Genomic DNA, 19,334 nt, shown 5'->3' with positions numbered 1-19,334 from the left:
AGAGTGAGAAAGAGGATGGAAGAGGATATACATAAGTAGAGAAGAAGAGAAAGGAAAGCAAAGATCCAGATAGAGGTTGAGTTAGAGAAAGAATAGGAAGAAAAGATGAAAGAAAGAAATAAAAGGACACAGAGACAGAACAGAGAAATAGAGAAAAGGAAATAAAACTGTACAAGCAACAACAGAAATCACTAGTCCCAGACCTTATATCTGTAGGATCAGATGGTAAGGTGAAGGGAGATGATGATGTTGAACAGAAAGACCTCTAACACATGACAAATTTGATTCTCTATTTATGTCTTATCAAATGTTTCATACCAGGCTGACTCTCATCAATTAATATTTCATAAGGTAAAACATTTTTAATATTGGTTTAAGGATAAACAAAAATAGAATATGGAATCTGCTTTGAAATATTATTTACTGCCTTCCAAACATTCAGGCAGAATTGTCCAATTATCTTCTTATTAATGTGGATAATTGAAAACTGACTATATTACAAAATCCTGATTTTTTTAGGTGAAAAAACTAGTGAAACAGAGGAACCTGAGGAGCTGAAGTTTATTATGGAGATTGTGTTGGGCTAATGGACATTGATGGTGATGGACGTGGGGCAAAGGAGACAATGTTTAGTGATGAATTTTTTGCTAAGGCCCCCTGCCATCTATTTTTTCCTTCTGTTTTTCCCTGCTCTGAGAGAATCTGCTGGAATTTTGTTTACTTTATAATGAAAATCAAATAGATTAAAAGCCCTAGTCCAGAGATATCAATGCTTGCTGGGGCTCAGAAATGGAGAAACCAGGAAAGAAAGAGAAATGATTTAAGGAAATGCAACATGACAACTTGGGTGTAGATAGAATTTCTTAGCCATTAAGAGTAGTAAGCACTAGGAGAGGCACTTACATACCCTGGAGGACTTTGTGAACAAGCACCACTCTTCAACTAAGGAAAGGTCTGCTTGGAAGCTGAAGGATGGACAAGATGGCCCTGGAAGACCTATGCACCCTTTGTTACTATGTCTGACTATACAAATGAAATTGTTTTCTGGGTTTTTATCAGAGTATCAGGCCTTAGGGTAGGGAAGCTGGGTTGGGAAAGGGTGGGCAGTCAAGTAGAGAAGTTTTAGCTCCGATAACTTTTCTTAGTGGATGATGTCTTGGAGATGATGCGCATGCTGGAGCTGCTGCCCCCCATGCTGCGCCCGCTGGTGGAGCTGAAGCCTCCAACCCCACTTCCATAGCAGAGACTGCTGCTGAGACCACCTCCACCCATACAGACGCCACCACTGCCTCCATATCCAGTGCTCCCTGCAGAAGTAACCACAGCTGTGGGGAGAAAAAAGAATTATGACGGATAATATGGATTTACAGCTCTTTTTCAGAACAAATACAACAGCATCTCAGCTTTTGTTTCATGCCTTTAAGTGTCTCCTAGTCGTTAATTTTTTTCCTCCCTATCCCAAATCCTTTTCCCTGGTACTTCTCTCCCAAGTATCTCAATAGATCATTCAAGTTTTCCCTGTTTCACTGGGAAAGACAGAAGAAAACACATTGAAAGAAAGTGGATATGGCCAGCTGATGCTAATACCTGATCTCAGTATGGTGATTTACGATTATCAACCTGCTTTCATGTTGGACATGCATCTCATTTTATACAATAACTTCATTAGGTAGACAGAGCAATATCATATTCCCATTTTAAAGGTTGAGAGAGATTAACAATACTAACAAGAACAATAATAGCATTTATATATTTAAGTTTTTATATACATTTTATGTTTATCATATGTTAATTATATAATATATGATGTGATTATATTTTATCCACCATATTATATCAATGTTATTGTACAGTACATTAATATTATATTATAGTTATTAATACTATTTTAATTATTATATTTATACACATTAATTTTATTTTTATTATTAATATTATATTTATACATATCATATATATTTATATATTTGAGCTTTACAAAGTGTTTTATATACATTACCATATTTGATGCTCACAACAAGCTCTCTATTTTATAGATGAAGAAACAGGCAAAGGTTAAATAACTTGCCTACACAGCTAGTAAGTATCTGAAATTAGATATCTTCCTGACTCCAAAGCTGGATTTTTAATACACTATACCATGCTAGATGTTTATTTTATTGAGCTGAAATCAGTCTCCCAACTTCCCTTTCGAGGTCACAGTTCTCCCTTCTAGAACAAACTAGAATACATCTTCTCCTTCTTCAACATGAAAAATTCTTTAAAAAAGAAATTGGGTCTTTCTCGAAGGCTTGTCTTCTTGAGGCAAAATGCCAATATTCTTTCAACTATTCCTCATAGCAACAAGATGACCATATTCCTCACTAACTTACTTTGCCACTGTCCCTCATAAAGAATGACAGCCAGAAGTGAATGCAACCTATTTACAGAATACTGTAGACATGATCTGATCTAGGAAAAACATGAATCACAACAAGTGACACATTAGAATTCCAATTCTGACCCTCACTAGCAGTTTAGCACTAACAAATCATTGAATCTCTCTGGGGTTTAGAGTATAAAATAATCTATAAAAATACTACATAATTCTCATGTCACAGGCTTAATGTGATGATCACATTGAATGAGGATAATAAAATAATTGATGGACTTTAAAGTGCTGTTATCATCTATTAGTGTGATTATAATACAACCTAAAATTATGTTGACTTCTGGATTTTTTTCTGTTTCTTTTTTGTTTTGTTTTATTCTTAGTAGTTGTATTATATTCTTGGGCAGCTAGGTGCTACAGTACATAGAGTGCTGGGAATGGAGTCAGGAAGACTCATCTCCTTAGTTTAAACCTGATTTCAGACATGCTACTAGACACAAGTCACTTAACCCTGTTTGCCTCATCTGTAAAGTAAGCTCTAGAAGGAAATGGCAAACCACTCTAATACTTTTGCAAAGAAAACACCAAATGAGTTCATGAAGAGTCAGTCGCAATTGAATAAATGACTGAACAACAAGAAGAAATATACTTTTGATTCCTGTTTGGCCATAGTTGATCATTCTAAGCTGCCATCTTTTTCACATGTTAGGTTACCAAGTCAAGTGTCTGCTTCTTATCCTATACATTCTGACTGATTTGGACTCAGGTTTTCAGACAGAGTTGGGATGAAGGATTGATCATCCAGGTTCTAGTCACACTTATCATATATATTATTATAATCATGTGCTTTCAGCTTAATCTCTCACCTATTGACTTGCCAAAATTCACAATTTGAGGGTGAATTCATGATTGTAAGGACTTCTTCATTAGGTGGTAGGATTTATTCTTAGAAGCTTGAAAATAACCTGAGCCTTTGAGGATATTTTTCTACCTGTGGAAAAATCCACACTCCACTTCCAACCCATCCCTTGTTGTTATTCAGTCATGTTTGACTCTTGATAGCCTCATTACTAGTGTGGGATGTCACTCTTCAGGAATTTGATTTTCCTCATCATCTCCCGAAAATTCACTTTTTTACTGGGCCTAGAATCCTTAACATATCTTTGTTTGATTAGGAAGAAAGGTCCAAAGAAATGGGGACTTTGCAGGAAATTATTTTCAGAGGGATATCCATCACACCGTGCTGATAACTATTGACAAAGATACTTCTTCAAACCATCAAGTACTACATAAACTACATTCTTCTTCCCATATCACCCACTGTTCAATAGTATCTTAGAGATATTACTCACATATATTCACAGGTCCAACACCTTCTCCAGTGAGTCTATAGGGAAAAGAAATAAGACATTCTAATTGAGAAACTGAATAATTTTCTTGGCTTCCTTTTTCTTTCATATTATATATATATATATATATATATATACATACATACATACATACATATATATATATATATGTGTGTGTGTGTGTGTGTGTGTGTGTGTATTTATAAAGAGACAGAGACAGAAAGAGGAGAGAGACAGAGACAGATACAGAGACAAAGACAGATGCAGAGAGACACAGAAACAGAGACAGAAATAGAAGCAGAGAGACAGAGAGGAAAGGAGGGAGGGAAGGACGGAGTAAGGCTGAAGCAAATAGATTTTTCTACATAAAAAGAAACAGATGGTAAAGAGGGAAAAATAGAGAAACCGAGGAAGTGGAGAGAAAGAAGGAAGGAAAAGATAATGAGAAAGGGACAGATAGAAATAAGAGAAAAAATAAAAGAGGGAATGAAACCAAGCTAGAGAAAGGTGACAGAGACAAAGACCAAAACGGAGACTGACTGAGAAAGGAAATAGCCCTTAATGATACATATAGGCATTGAGAATTATAAATAGTGAGGTAGCTCCAGGTATTATAGCTCCTTTCCCTGAAGGGATAGTTAGAATAATGATCCTCCAAAGTTAGGCACCATTTTAAAGAGCTCCCTTTTTAATGTGCATTCCCTTGAACATGGCTTTTTCTTGAGGGCTAGTGTAAAAATGTCTGAGGCAAGCAATTGTATCTGGGATATCATGAATGATCAAGAGCAAGCAATTCTTTTGACAATGGTTTTAGGGCCCTTTTATCAAAAGAACCCAATGGTTTGTCAGCCAAGCCAGGACTATTCACTTTCCCAGGGAATGGTGGATATTTCGGAGCTATCCTGCATGCCTGAAACACTCTCTCCCCTCTTGTCTAACTACAGACTTCCTGAGCTTCCTAAGTAAAATCCCACTTTCTATAGGAAGCCTTCCCCAACACCCCTTAATTCTAATGTCTTCCTTCTGCTAAATATTTCCTATTTATTCTGTATAGAGTTTATTTTGTATCTATTTATTTGCATGTTCTCTCCCCTATTAGATTGTAAGTATGCGTTGAGGGCAGGACTATCTTTTGCCTCTTTTTGTATCCCCAGTTCTTAGCCCAGTGCCTGCCACATTAAAGGTACCTAATAAATATTTGTTGATTAATTGATTGATTTAGTTTCTGGAAATTCAAATAATTGGTTTAATGCTGTTAGGGGATACCTAGCCTTATTGTGAAATGATCATACTACTATGAGGCTGCTGTTTAGGTTATGGGATAGGGAGGAGCTGATTACCCACCTGCACTCCTCGCCCTCCAGCAGCTTCCTGTAGGTGGCAATCTCAATGTCCAGGGCCAGCTTGACATTCATCAGTTCCTGGTACTCACGCAGCTGCCGAGCCATGTCCTGTTTGGCCTTCTGCAGAGCATCTTCCAGCTCAGCCAGTTTGGCTCGAGCATCCTTAAGAGCCAGTTCCCCACGCTGCTCAGCATCAGCTATGGCAGCCTGAAGAGTGGCACACTGTGGGAGAAGGTGATGTGATTTTTTAAAAAATGCCTAACTTCACAGAAGATTATCAAATTTTAACTCTGCCTCTAATTAGTCATGTAGTCTTACAAATGTTTTTATTTTCCATGTTTTATTTCCTGAATTTATAAAATGAGTAGTCTAGATTAAATAATCTTTTAAAATCTAATTTTAAAATTATATGATATTATACTATAAAATAAAATTATAATGAGACATTTAAGTTAGACCTCAGGAAGCAAGTCCTAACAATGGGCATCAATCCAAGGGAAGTCATGGCTTCTCCAATCCTGATAACCTTTGAGAATCAGAATGACAATATCAACCTGAATGTTTAAGTATTGACCTGTTTTTGAACATCCTTTTCTCCTCTAGAAGCAACCAATCTATGACATATACTGTCAAGGGTCCTCAAACTCTGGCCCGCGGGTCAGATGCTGCAGCTGAGGATGATTATTCCCCTCACCCAGGGCTATGAAGTTTCTTTATTTAAAGGCCCACAAAACAAAGTTTTTGTTTTTACTATAGTCCTGCCCTCCGACAATCTGAGGGACAGTGAACTGGCCCCCTATTTAAAAAGTTTGAGGACCCCTGTGGCACGTAACTTGTTTAACCTGAAATAGTGGTCCGTTTTCTCTGTATAGCAGCAGGAATGGAGGTTAATAACAATAAAAATTAGCTAGCATTTATAGAGTCCTTTAAGAGTTGCAGTGTTTTATTCAATATTTTATTTACTCACAAGAACTCTGGAATTTATTGTTCTTATTTCAGATGGAGAAACAGAGACACTGAGCCTTGCTCAAAGTCACAAAGCAAGTTAGTGTCTGAAGTATGTTTGAATTCGGTCCTTCTTGATTAAAATTCCAGCATTCCAAACATTGACCCACCTACTTATTTAATTTCAAGAAGATTATTTTGATACCCTAGGTTTGGGAGGGAAAGTATGGAATTGAAATTATTGGATCTTATTTCTGGGAAGCTTTTAAGTTCTGTTTTGGTTAGGTATAGGTGGTTTAGAAGTCGAGATAATGGCTAAGGTGACTCCTGTGAGCCTTACTATACCTGCTTCTTTAAATTATCAATCTCAGAACGCAGCCTTTGGATCATCCGATTCAATTCTGAGATCTCCATTCTGGTGGTACGGAGGTCATCTCCATGTCTACCAGCAGAAAGCTGCAGTTCCTCATACTGTGAAGAAAAAAAAAAGCACTAAATATTGGTTAGCATTAAAGGAACAGGGACAACGAGACTAGAAATAAAAAGCCTGAAATTTTCTGGTACCCTAAAAGTTTGTGAATTGTTATATTGGTAACTAGATCATTTATATTTCCTTCACCCAAAACATTATCAAATCCTGTTGATACACTATTTCTTAGCCCTTTCCCATTCTGTCTCTTTCTATACCATCACTCTAATCTTGTCATCCTCACCACATTCTACATGGCCATGGTGACATTTTCACTTATTTCCTGATGACCAATCTTTCATTCCGGAATTATAGCTTCTATCATCTTCTGCAAGCACCATCTTAATCCCATTCCTTCCAAGTTCACAGCTATGCAGCTGCTTCCTATTGTCTATGACAGCAGATTCAAAGTCATGTCCCTCATTTTTACTGAATCATCTCATATCTGCCCATATTATCTCCTAAGACTCCCTGGTTTAGAATTTCTGCTCTAATTGGTCAATTCTTGTCCTTGTTCTATCACATCAAAAATATGATTATGCTATTCTCTTTTCCTTATTGAATGCACATTTGCTTTTTCCATTTAGTCTTGTCTCCCTCTTACGTTAAAATCTTGTTCCACATTAGTTTTATCTTTGGAAAACCTAACTCTTTCACTTGTTTCTCCCACCAACACTGACATATTCGTTCAGTCACTTCTCATCTCCTTGACCTCTAGGCTCTGTCTCTTTGTTATCAGTGTATAACCCATCTCTTTTAACAGATTGAAAGATCCCCTAGGGATTGACTGACTACTTTTTACATTCCTTCTGTTTCTTCCCCAAGTTCCCAGAACTAGATTCTACGACATACAAGGCTAATTTAAAACCAAGGAGTGAATTAGAGAGTGAATATTTTCTGGCTCCAACCATTTTTCTTTAACTCCTCACCTTTGACTGGTACCAGGACTCTGCTTCAGCCCGACTTCGGTTGGCGATGTCCTCATATTGAGCTTTGACCTCAGCAATGATGCTATCCAGGTCTAACTTACGATTGTTATCCATGGACAGAACCACTGAGGTTTCTGAGATCTGAGCTTGAAGCTGAGCCAGCTCCTGAAATTAGACACAAGTATAGAAATATAGGAATTGAGAAATGTGTGTGAGTGTGTGTAAAAGAGAATCAGAAAGAGATAGAAACAAGAAAATGAAAGAAAAAGAGAGGAGAGAAATGAAAGGAGGAAGGGAAAGAAAAGAGAGAAAGACAGAGATGGAAATTTTCTCAAATTCCTTTAGGAATTAAGAGACTGTAGGACTATATTTTAGCATCTAAAATAGCATCTATCACTGAATGAGTGCTATCAATATTTTGTATCTGAGAGATGCCTCTTTAGTTGAAAGGAATGAGAAGGACTATGTTTTAAGCCCCGACTGCCATTTTACAGTATGACCTTGGAGAAGTCACTTTGCAATAAATTTACTTCTATAAAATGAAAGGATTGGATTAGAAAATCTATATTTATCCTTTTCAACTTAAATCCATGATTCTACATGAATAGAATTATAACTGATTCTTTTATCTGTGCTAATGAGAAGGGACAATGGCATGCATAATCTTAAATGAATTTTCTAAAAGAAATTCCTATGTTTTTGAAATGTCCTTCTGTCCTTACACATAAGCTATATTTTTGCTAGTCATTGATCTAAATAACATTTTCTGGGTAAATGCCCAAAGCCTTAGTTTCTTCAAAATGAATAGGACAAAGAATGTCAAGGATTATATCATTTAGCAAGAGAGAGAAAGCTCACAAGTAATTCAACCATAAAGTGGGAATATGATAAATGCTTTAAGAGAGACTTAAACAAGAGTGATTCAAAGGTAGGAAAAGTCATCTCTCACTTAGATGCAAAATACCAGTCTAAGTAAAGCAACCTTTTCCCTCTCTACTTTTGAAAATTATGTATTGCCTCTACATCTAAAATTAAATATTTTGTTTGATCGTTTCTGTTTCCTGATGTAAGCTGACTTGCCAGACCATGGCTCTATTCACAATAAGTGGCAGCAGAAAGCTGAAAAACCATTGAGCAGAGAAAGGTAACAAAAAACAGCTTAACCAACTTCTACTGGGAGTCACACTTTTATCTCCTTTTGTTGAGCCATATCACAAAGTAGTAGAAAGAATACTAGACTAATAGTAACTTCAATTTGTGTTCCATTTAAGTACTACTTACTTAAAACACTTCTTTCAGCGTCATTTAGCCACTCTGAGATTATCTCTTTATCTGCAGTAATATTTATACTACCCAACTCATGATGCTTTGATAAATGAGATAATGTAAAAAGGCATTTTGCAACCCCAAATTCTATATAAATGTATGTTATTATTATGTCACCTAAATTTTTTTGAGTAATTGGTTTTTTTAAATTGATTACTGGCCCTAATCGTCTACAGGTAGAACTAAGCAATAAGCATGTTGCTTATATCTAGTAGAATGAATTATTAATTATTTTCCAGTTGATGTACTTGGATTGCCCTGCAGATTCAGGAAACACTATCCTTTCTGGGTTTAAATGAATTAGATAACATCATTTATGAAACTATCTGCTCTCACAAAAACAATTAAAAACACAACTGGAAATTGAATGACGTGAAATTATAATATCAAAATTTGGTCCCAAAGAAGAGATGTAAGAATGTACTCTCTCCATTTGTTACATAAGGGAAGGGCTATGGGTGTGAAATACTACACACAATTTTATTTGGATTGCTTTTGATTAACATTTTTATTCTTGTTTTTAATTTTTGTTCTAAGGGATGGCTTTCTTGGAATGAGGGGAGATATTAGAAAATGAAAGTTATATAAAATAAAAATTATTAGTTAAAATTTAAATTAAAAAGAAGTAATTTGTTCTCAGTGGTAAACATCTATCCCTCATCTCAGATTTCTCTATGCTTATAAGGAGACTAGAAGTACATAAACTATAATAGTTTGGGATAAAAGGAAATGGCAGCTTTGGTCCTGGTAATTTTCCAGATTCCTCACCCTCAATCTGACATGCTCTCTTCCCTTGGTACCTTCATTCTTCATTATAGATTGATACCAATGATTATCTGTGACTTCCCACTCTCAATTTGTTGAATCACAGCCATGGAGGGCAGAGGGAATGAAATTACCATATGAGGGGACAGAGGTTGGCTTTCCCAGACCTTGCAATATTCTCCATGTTAAAAGAAGAATTATAAACTTAGGAGAATGACAGATAGCCTCTCCTCTCCTCTCTGCCTTTTAAAAAGACCTTCTCTGAAAAGAAGAATGAATCTGTGAATGCAGGTTCTCATGATCTCCAAGTTCAAAGGTGAAGGAAAAGAGATGGTATCTTCCATACTCCACGAATCAAGTCAGCAAGGAATTCCAAGAGATAGACAAGAGTGAAATAAAAAGGGAGAGAGAAGGAGAGGAAGGACTAAAGCTCTCCTTACCGCCTCATAGAAAGCCCTCAGAAAGTTGATTTCATCTGTCAGGGCATCAACTTTAGCCTCCAGTTCCACTTTGTTCATGTAAGCTGCATCCACATCCTGCAATGCAAAATCGGAAACTATTATTCTAATTCTTGTCCTTCCCAGAGTTAATTCCGCCTCAGGCCCACAAGTCTGGTTGAACTACTTATAATCAGCTGGGTTAGGAAATTTTCAAATGCCAGGCAACAGAGTATAGTTTAGCGATGGGAATTCTGAGGGTGAGGCTTGGTGATTATTTGGGTGATATTATTTTGGGGTCCCTGAAGAAATCTAGAATTCCCTTCTCTGTTAAACCTCAAAATAATTCAAGCTTATTTATCAGTTGTGCTGTTCTCTTTAGATTAAGAGGTTCTTAACTTGGGAATCAGGATATCCATGATCTTGGATAAGAAAAAAAAATCTTTATTTTCACTAACCTCTAATTGAAATTTAGCATTTCCTTCAATTATTTAACTACTTGATCTTGAGAAGGGTATGAAGCCTTCACAAAACTATCCAAGGGATCTATGGCACAAGTTAAGATTAAGAACCTCTCTGTTCCAGAGAAGTCCTCTTCATGATTGCACTAAAATCCTCATTCCCCAAATATCATTCCCTATTTGGTCTCTGAGACTTCCCATAGTCTCTTCCTTCTTCCTCTATTTCCTTCTTCACAATGCTGTGCAACAACCTCCTAAGCCCCTAGCCTTTGCTTCTTCACAACCCATTTTGGTCCTCCCAGCATTGCTGTACAAAACACTATCCATATACTTTTGCTTCTGATTTTCCTCCTCCCTTGCTCTATTTATGTCCTGGACAGGTGGTCTCTTCCCCCCATCAGAATAGAAGCCTCTCTCCTCTCCTTGTTCCCATCACCCAGCAGCCCAGCACTGGGGAGTCAGATCTAGAGTTTCCTTGCTTATTCCATCTTAGAAAACTCTGAGCTAATTGGGCATTTCCCCCTATGAGAATGATGTTGGGCAGATCAGAGTTGGTCTTAGAGCCTCTTTTTTCCCCCTTTCACCTTCTTGAGCACCACAAATTCATTCTCTGCTGCTGTGCGCCTGTTGATTTCATCTTCATATCTGTTGTAATGAACCAAATGTTGTCACATTAAGATCAAAGAATCTGAGCATTAAAAAATGAAATTTTCTTTTATTTGTTTAAAACATTTCTATAACGTAATATAATAAAATATGATTGTACATAAAACTACAAATCTGTTGTGTACAACTTGCTGTTCCTTTAAAATACGTAATAAATTTATCAGCCACTAGATAGAGAGTAATATTAAGGAAGACCTGAGGCCTTAGGCAACATTATCCATAACTCAGGATTAAAACTTGATTATAATAATAAGCTATTAAAATAAAATCAAATAAAAATGAGTAAACAAAAGAAAAAGAACCCAATCATAGATAGCTACTTTGGTGTAAAAGAATATACGGTTTAATATTCAGAAGAAGATAATGAAGTTAAAAAAAAAAAAAAGGTACTCCTACCCCAAAAAGAAATAATGACAAATAGTCACAAGCCCCAAAAAACTTTCTGAAGAACTTGAAAAGGAATCCAAAAGTCAAGTAAGAAGGATCAAGGAAGAATTAGGGGGGGGGAATAAAAGCAATCCAAGAAAACTGAATAGAAAATTAACTAAATAGAAAAGAGATACAAAATCTTAAGGAAGAATTAACTCCTTGAACTCTAGAAATGGACAAGTGGAATCAGATGACATTATAAGATACAAAGAAATATAGAAAAAAACTAGAAGAAAATCTGAAACATCTTAGAAAAACAAAATTCTGAAGGACAAATCGAGGAGAGGCAACAAGAATTGTTGGCTACCTGAAAAGGAAGCTTTTCAGGTGAGCAGGATAAGATGGCTGCTCTAAAACAATTTGGCCAAGTTTCATGATATTAACCACTGTGCAGTGGAGACTTCTTGTTAAGATTAAAAAAAAAAAAAAAAGGCAGAGGGGGTGGGGAGGAGATTACACCACAGCCAACGAACCCCATTGTTCTGGACCAGAGAAACCAGACTTTAATTCCCACTCCACCCTGATTTTCTGTGACATCAGACAAAGCATGTAATGTCTCTGAATTACTTTCCTTACCTCTAACAGGGGAGGCAGCAGATCCCCCCCCCTTTCTGTTCCCTCTTACTGGGAGATGTCAGAAAGGCTAATTATATTGTTTTTCTTACTGAAATGTCTCTCTGGGCAGCCTTCCAGTATCCCACAGAATGAATAGTCTGTCCCCTGACTCCCAGTCTCTTTACCACATCTTTGTGGAATGAGTCCAGGGACCAAGCCTTCCCATCCCCCTCTCCACCTGAGGCAATAAAGGGGAACAGCAGAGAGCTAAGAAGCATTATAGGCTTCCTTTCTTAGATATTCCCAGAGATCCACAGAAAGATCTTGTGAGTTCCTGGCTCTTCTCCAGGCAAGGTGGAGGATTCCTTTGAGTTCATTCACTTCCCTCAAATCATAGAGTGGAATTAAGAAGGGAAAGTTATGCAGCCAAAAAGAAGTGGTAGATGTAGAGATAGGGGGGAAAAAAATCTCAAGCTCAAATCTCAGCGACTTATGACCTGTGTAACTTTAGGCAAATCATTTAACTTCTCTGAATCTCAATTTCTTCATATGTTACAAGAATGACTAGTTAACCTACCTGTAAGGTCTCTTTAACTCTGACTCTAGGGTGATTAAATACATTACCCTAAAGGTTAATCATCTGGGCTGTTCCATAGGCACTTCTCCTAACTCAGGGATTAATAGAAAGCTTGTCAATTATTCTGAATCTTAAGGAAAGAAATTTCCAATTACTCTACTGTGTCCTAACATCCTTGTCTAGGATACCCACCCCCTCCCCACTCCAGTCCGATTTTTTCTTGGTGTATGTTCAGCAAACAGTTCACACTATCTCAGACTTAAGGTCTTAATGAAGCACTTCCCAGTATTTTCTTCTCTGGGTTCACCGATTCACATTTTCTCTTAATTTCCTCATGAAATCCCTATCAATTCCAAATTCCTCATTAAAGTTTCAAGGTTCCTCTACCCAACACCTTTCTTCCAGTGACTCTTGTCTTCCATCATATTTCAGTTTAAACTCAGAATCACTGTGTCACCTTGCTGCCCCTATACGTGTTATTTTTAATATATCTCACAGAAAAAGAAAAAGTCTCTTTCAAGCTCTGGCTCTGACAATTGTGGAATTTAAGGCAAGTCATTTCATTTTGCTGTTTCTCAGTTTCTTCCACTGTAAAATCAGTGGGTTGGACTGATTCTGAACTTCTTTAATTTTGGGTTGCAACTCCATATGGAATCTCATGATTGAATTGTGGGGGGGGGTACAAAATTATGATTTATTATCAGTAAATGTTTGATATGTACCTATTTTATATATCTATATACTTGGGGTCACATAAAAATTTCTCAGTTGAAAAGGTATCACAAATGGAAAAACTTTAAGAAGCGCTGGACTAGGCAACGGCCCAAAATGCTTTCTAGATCTAACATCAGTGAGGCTAAAGTAAGCAAAATTAGGAAGATAAATCTGTGATTTATGCCAAAGGTCAACAGAAAGGACTTTCGGATAACCCTCTTTTTGGGGATTATCTATGGCTTGCTTCGCACAGAGGATTTTCAAGGATCACAGAATGAAAAGTTGGAAGCACCCTTAAAGATCATCTACTCTACATCCCTCATTTTATGATAAGGAAACCAAGGTCCTGAAGGGATGAAAACTCATACAGAGAGTGAGGGGCAGGACTGGAATTCAGATCCAGATCTTAAATCTAAATGTAGTAATCTTTCCACAACATTAAATTCCTCCCTCTTCACTGCCCCTATGATAATCTGCTCCCAATTTATGCATAAACCTCTTATTCCCTTTAGGGCATTCTACTAAGTCTGTCTAGATTGAACTCTGTCTGCTGCACCTGTATTAATTCATTGATCCAAAATACTTTCCTCACCTTTCCCCATTTAACCCTGTCTTTTCCCTTAACCCTACTTTGACTTATAAGCAGGACCCATCCAGGAAAATGACTCTGTCCACCCCATTATTTAGCATCTTCTTAGCACAAATCTGTTTCTGTCTGTTTCTCTCTTTGTCTCTATCTTGCTCTCTCCTTTTCTCCCCCTCTTTGCCTCACATTCCTTACTTATAAAATAGGAATATTAACCTCTGCCCATCCACCTCATAGGCTATTGTCAAAATCAGAGAATAACTGTCTCTGAGAATCAGAAGGCCCTTAGCAGTCCCTGAAACCAATTGAAAGCTTAAAAGGAATTCCTACTTTAAATATTAAACAGCAGGTTCTGCTTGAAGACCTCCCCAAAGAGGGAATCCATCACTTCTCAAAGAAACTCATTCTGCTTTTGAACACATTTAATTGTTGAGAGGGTTCCTCCCCCCCCCCCAACAAGCCTAAATTATTACAGCAATTAATTGCTCCTGATTGTTTTCCCTGAGGCCAAACATAACAAATCTAATCTTTCCTCTTTATGATATACCTTCAAATACTTGAAAACAACTATCAAATGATGATAATATTTTCAAAGAGTTTTGTAATCATGAGATGATATATATGTGGATGTATATTATTCCAAAATAATTAAGCAATAATTACTTTATTAAATAATTTATTAATATTAAATAATATTAAATTTAATTATTAAATAATTAAACAAGCATTTGCTTGTTTGGTAAATTTGTTGAATGAAAAATATCATTAGCTATTTTATGCATTCTATATATTAGCTATGGGCCATAGATTAAAAAAAAAAACTTTTAATAGTAGCTCACATTATATATATATATATATATATATATATATATATATATATATATATAAATATGTGTGTGTGTGTGTGTGTGTATTTCATAGTTCCAAAATTATTATATCACCACTCAAAGAATCTGATACATAGAGACTAAATGACTTGTCTAGGGTCATATAACTAATTAATGCACAAGGTGAGTTGAACCCCAGTCTTTTCTGTTTTCAGACCCAAAACCATAACATCCTTTCTTCAAATATCACTATCCATAAAAGAGAGAATTTAAGCAAAATCAGATAATTCTTTTTTTAATAGTCATGAATATATTGGGATCCCCTGTACTGTGCTCTGTGTGTGCTGTGCATATGTACATTGTAGGTATTTGTTACTTTCTTCATTATATTGAGAATTGGCCAAGATAACATCTTCTTCTAGATTTATTTTCACATGCTCTTATTCCATGCTCCCCAAAGCTGTATTCTATGAACAGTAGCTATATTACCAATGCAAAAAATCCAGTTTTATAAGACATTTAAGGTTGGGGCAGATATATGGAAATAGCATAAACACATTTTTCTGAAGCAATTTCAATTCCTTTCCTCTCCCTAATGACATCTGTCTAGACCTCTGCCCAGCTTCTTGAATCTGTTCTATTCTTTTTCTAAAGTGTCTCTGGCCTCTCCCATCTGGCTGGGTAGTTCCTAGGTTCAGTAGTTATATCTTCTAGTTCTGGGTCTCCTCTGAAATTGTGTTGGGCATGAAAGGTGCTCAGGACAAAGAAATAAATGAGATTGTCGCTTGTATTCCTTTCACACTTACTTGTTCTTAAAGTCTTCCACCACATCCTGCATGCTCTTTAGTTCAGTTTCTAACCTCCCTCTTTCTCCACCTAGGCATTCCAACTGTCTCCTCAGGCTGCTGATATAGGTTTCAAACAAGGGATCAATGTTGGCTTTGGTTGTCTTATGGTCCTGGAGAATGCTCCATTTGGTCTCCAAGACCTTGTTCTGCTGCTCTAGAAAGCGAACCTATATTCCCCAGAGAGAAGAGAACTGTAAGCATTCAAAACAAATTCCTTTTGATAGAACACATGAAAAAATTGTCTAATGTTAACAGCAAAGTAGAAATGGTAAAGATCAAAAAACAGATCTCATGCTCTGCTCCATTTCTGAAAAGAAGTTAGTATTAAACAGTTTTTTGGTAATGGTTCTGCATGGGAGATGAAATAAGAGAACTCTTTGTTTAAATGAAGCAATGAATGAAGCAGAAACTGAATAAATCAAAGCTATTTGGAATGTCCAAGAGAAGAGAAACTTTTGTCTAATCCCCAAAATATTTGTCTCTCTTCACCAAATAAATACTTGACAGGAAAGAAGAATATGCCAAGTTTACTCCTAAAATTCTATCTAATTCATATTACATATCCAAATTTACATGGAATTCCTGTTATTCAGGAAATTGAAAGGAGAAAGTGAGATGCAGAGCTAAAACTAGGGTTGAGCAGCTGAGACATTGCTCCAACTGTTAGAATTGTAGAGGTTGGGATGTGAGCTTTCTCCCTACTATGTGTGTGTGGGAGGAACATCTTATACTTTTCTGATGTTGACCCCCATGGGATTGTATGGGAGGAAGGCGGTCCCTTTAAGGAAGTATAAGAATGCAGTCTCAGGTTAAGGAGGGAAAGGACACGAATAATCCTTTCTCTCACGATTCCATCTTCAGTTAGGTCATCTTACAGAAGTCCATTGGCTTTCTATTTCAACCCCCATAGGGAAACAATCTTAGACTCTTTGGGATTCTCTTTAACCCAAACTCAAATTTGTTCCAGTCATCAACATTCCCAGTTGCAACGTTGGTGAAATAAAGTGGAAATTCCACCGAACTCTGAGACAGAAGAACTGAGTTTCAGTACCTGTTTTCCTTCTTAAACTAGATGGATATGGAGTTACTCCACATTATGTCTAGATTTCCATATCTGTCAAATACTGGATTAGACATTCTAACTCTAGATCTAGCATTCTAGAATTTTTTTAGCTTTCTAGATTTAGTCAAGATCTTGACTAATATCTTGAACCAATGTAATCAGTAGCTTCTAACATCAATCAATCTTTGGGGACTTGTCCTGAGAGATTTTGAAGATAGGTTTTAATTATCCCTATGTCTCAAGAACATTTCTCAAACCAAGCATGGTGGGAGTGAGAATGGGTCAGAAAACAAAAGTGGCTGAGGCTCCATGAGTTTTTGGTAGTTATGGCCATGGCTCCTTTCCTCCATTTAAACTCATAAATGATTTTAGAAGATTAAAAAGGTCTTAGAAGTCATTTCTTCTGAGTAACTCATTTTATAGATGAGTGAACTGAGGCACAAATATGGACAAATGATTTATGCTTAAATTCATTATGAAAAGCAGAAGACAGAATGTGGTTCTACTGATCAAGGGTTTCTTTATTATAATTTATTGCTAATCATTAATAGCATGACATCTGACATGCCCCATTTTCCATTTGTTATCAAATAATGATAGAATCACATGACCACACCCTGATTTTTCCTCAGACCAACTAAACTTCTAACACCCTCTTTTCGACTTCCATGGACGTCTGGAAGTAAAAGCAAAAGGAAAAATGCAGGATGGGATGAGCTCTGTTATAAGATGAAAAAGTGACATAGCTTATCCAGACAAGGCCCTGGGCAAATGACACAAACATTTTATAGAATTACTGACTTCTAGACTTGAAAGAATTCTTAGCAATCATGTAAGTGTCACATGGGTAATTAGAGAGGCAGATTGAAGAATAGAACCAGAGTTCTTAAATTTTAGTTTCTGCCACATCACAGATTTAGAAGAACTTAATTATTCAGATATTTTTCTGTCATTTCTTGAATAAACAACCCAGATATTAAATGGAGATTGAGGAAGATAGAAAGTATAAAAGGTGAGATGATCATAAATTGAAATTAGAAGAAATGTCCAAGGAACTAACAAGTATGTACTGGGACAGCTATCCCATCGTGAAAGAAGGACTAAAAATGTAGATTATCTCTATTCTCCACATCCTTCTTGAACCCCTGGAGAGATGCCCCATTGTCCTTAGGCAGACATTCACCCTAGTCCAAGTTTATAATTATTTCATTTTATTTTTTAGCTTTGTCTGGTCTAGGTTTCTGTCAGCCAAAAATCCATTTCATTCTCAGTCATCATACATTGAGAAAGAAATGACCTGATTATGGGTTAGGGAGCCTTCTGAACATGTTGCCAAACTAACAGCAATGATCATGAATATGAAAGTTCAAAGAATACTGAAAAAAATATTTTTGGAGTAGAGCTCACTCTCTCTTCCCAGCTTTTACCCCCAATAAAAGTATAAAAATTACAGACTGACCAATACAACACCATGGAGTTTCATACTCCATGAAGGAGTTCTTACCTTGTCTATGAAGGAGGCAAATTTGTTATTGAGAGTCTTGATCTGCTCTTTCTCTTCCTTCCGAACCTTCTGGAGGGATGGGTCAATCTCCAGGTTGAGGGGAGCCAGTAGGCTCTGATTGACTGTAACTTCATGGATGCCTCCAGATCCTGCCATCATTCCCCCTCCAAATCCATATCCCCCAGCTCTGTATCCTATGCCCCCATATCCCAAACCACAGGCACCCCCATAGCCAGCTCTGCCAGAGCGGTATGCCCCACTGACAGAGATCCTTTTGCCGCCTACAAGGTTGTGGAGACTCCTGGTCCCAAAACCACCCCCCAGACGACTCCCACTCTTCCCTCCCTGGGATACAGACACAGAGCTGAAGCTGGTCCGGCAGCCTGGGAGCAGTGATGCCGAAGAGGCGCTGAAGCTCCGGCCGCCACCAGAGGACTTGATGCTGACCGATCGTTGAGCCATCAGGAAAGTGGATGCAGAAAGATTAGAGAATTGGGACCGTCAAAGAAAGGAACAGAGATCCTTCTCAATCTCGCTCTCTGGAATTCTAGGTTTATATTCTCTTTGAAAACTGGGCTTGGCCAGAGAAGATCACAGACCACTGCATTGAATTCATCTCCTTGGCATTTCTGGCTTCAGTCCATTTTTCATGTCCCACTAATAATCACTGAGGGAATCATGCACACACCTACTAGAGGCAGGACCAGACCTGGGGATTTCTGACACTCAACGTTATCCTGTTCCATGTCCAGTAAATTTCTTCCCTATTCCTTGTTCTTGTAACTGTAATTCTTCATCTTCATGATGCAAACAGATCCTTCCCATTTTGGATGTTTATCTCTCACATCTCTCATTCTTTTAAAAAAATTTTTTATTGTTATCTTTTTTAACATTCGTTTTTCAACAATATCTCTTCCCTGTCCCCTGCAGAGAACCATCTCTTATTACATTAAATACAAAACAAAGAAAAATAGTCCAATAAAACTGACCAACAAAGTCACCAAATCTGACATCATTTGCAGTGTTCTACATCTATAATTACCCACCTCTACAAAGAAAGGAAGGATGTGCATTCTTACATCCCTTATTTAGAGCCAAGGTTGGCCATTACCATTTCATAGTATTTGGTTTTGACTGTTTTCTTGATGTTCTATCTTTTTGTTCTTACTC

General features: G+C 37.0%; 1 protein-coding gene across 1 annotated transcript; it reads right to left on the bottom strand.

Annotated features, from left to right (window-relative positions):
* Positions 1 to 125: 125 nt before the first annotated feature.
* LOC100916049 (keratin, type II cytoskeletal 5-like) lies at positions 126 to 18,626 on the bottom strand. The gene is made up of 9 exons (XM_003772224.2): positions 18,165 to 18,626; positions 15,556 to 15,764; positions 10,980 to 11,040; positions 9,938 to 10,033; positions 7,407 to 7,571; positions 6,354 to 6,479; positions 5,065 to 5,285; positions 3,724 to 3,758; positions 126 to 1,325 (listed from the first exon to the last, which is right to left on the bottom strand). The coding sequence occupies exons 1-9, from the start codon at positions 18,624 to 18,626 to the stop codon at positions 1,123 to 1,125; spliced, it is 1,578 nt and encodes a 525-aa protein (XP_003772272.1). The 3' UTR covers positions 126 to 1,122.
* Between the last annotated feature and the right edge of the window lie 708 nt (positions 18,627 to 19,334).

This window comes from Sarcophilus harrisii, chromosome 5 (assembly GCF_902635505.1).
Source record: "Sarcophilus harrisii chromosome 5, mSarHar1.11, whole genome shotgun sequence".
Taxonomy (NCBI): Eukaryota; Metazoa; Chordata; class Mammalia; order Dasyuromorphia; family Dasyuridae; genus Sarcophilus; species Sarcophilus harrisii.
Note: the sequence above shows the minus strand (reverse complement) of the source record. Positions and strands in the feature narration are given on the sequence as shown.

Bases quoted from the DNA above. Each gene is read 5' to 3' on its own strand.
- LOC100916049 (XM_003772224.2), bottom strand. From the start codon at position 18,626: ATGGCTCAACGATCGGTCAGCATCAAGTCCTCTGGTGGCGGCCGGAGC. The intron at 10,034-10,979 runs GTGAAAGGGGGA...TTTGCATTGCAG, and splicing joins AATTTGTGGTGCTCAAGAAG to GATGTGGATGCAGCTTACAT. The intron at 7,572-9,937 runs GTAAGGAGAGCT...GTCTAATTTCAG, and splicing joins TGAGGGCTTTCTATGAGGCG to GAGCTGGCTCAGCTTCAAGC.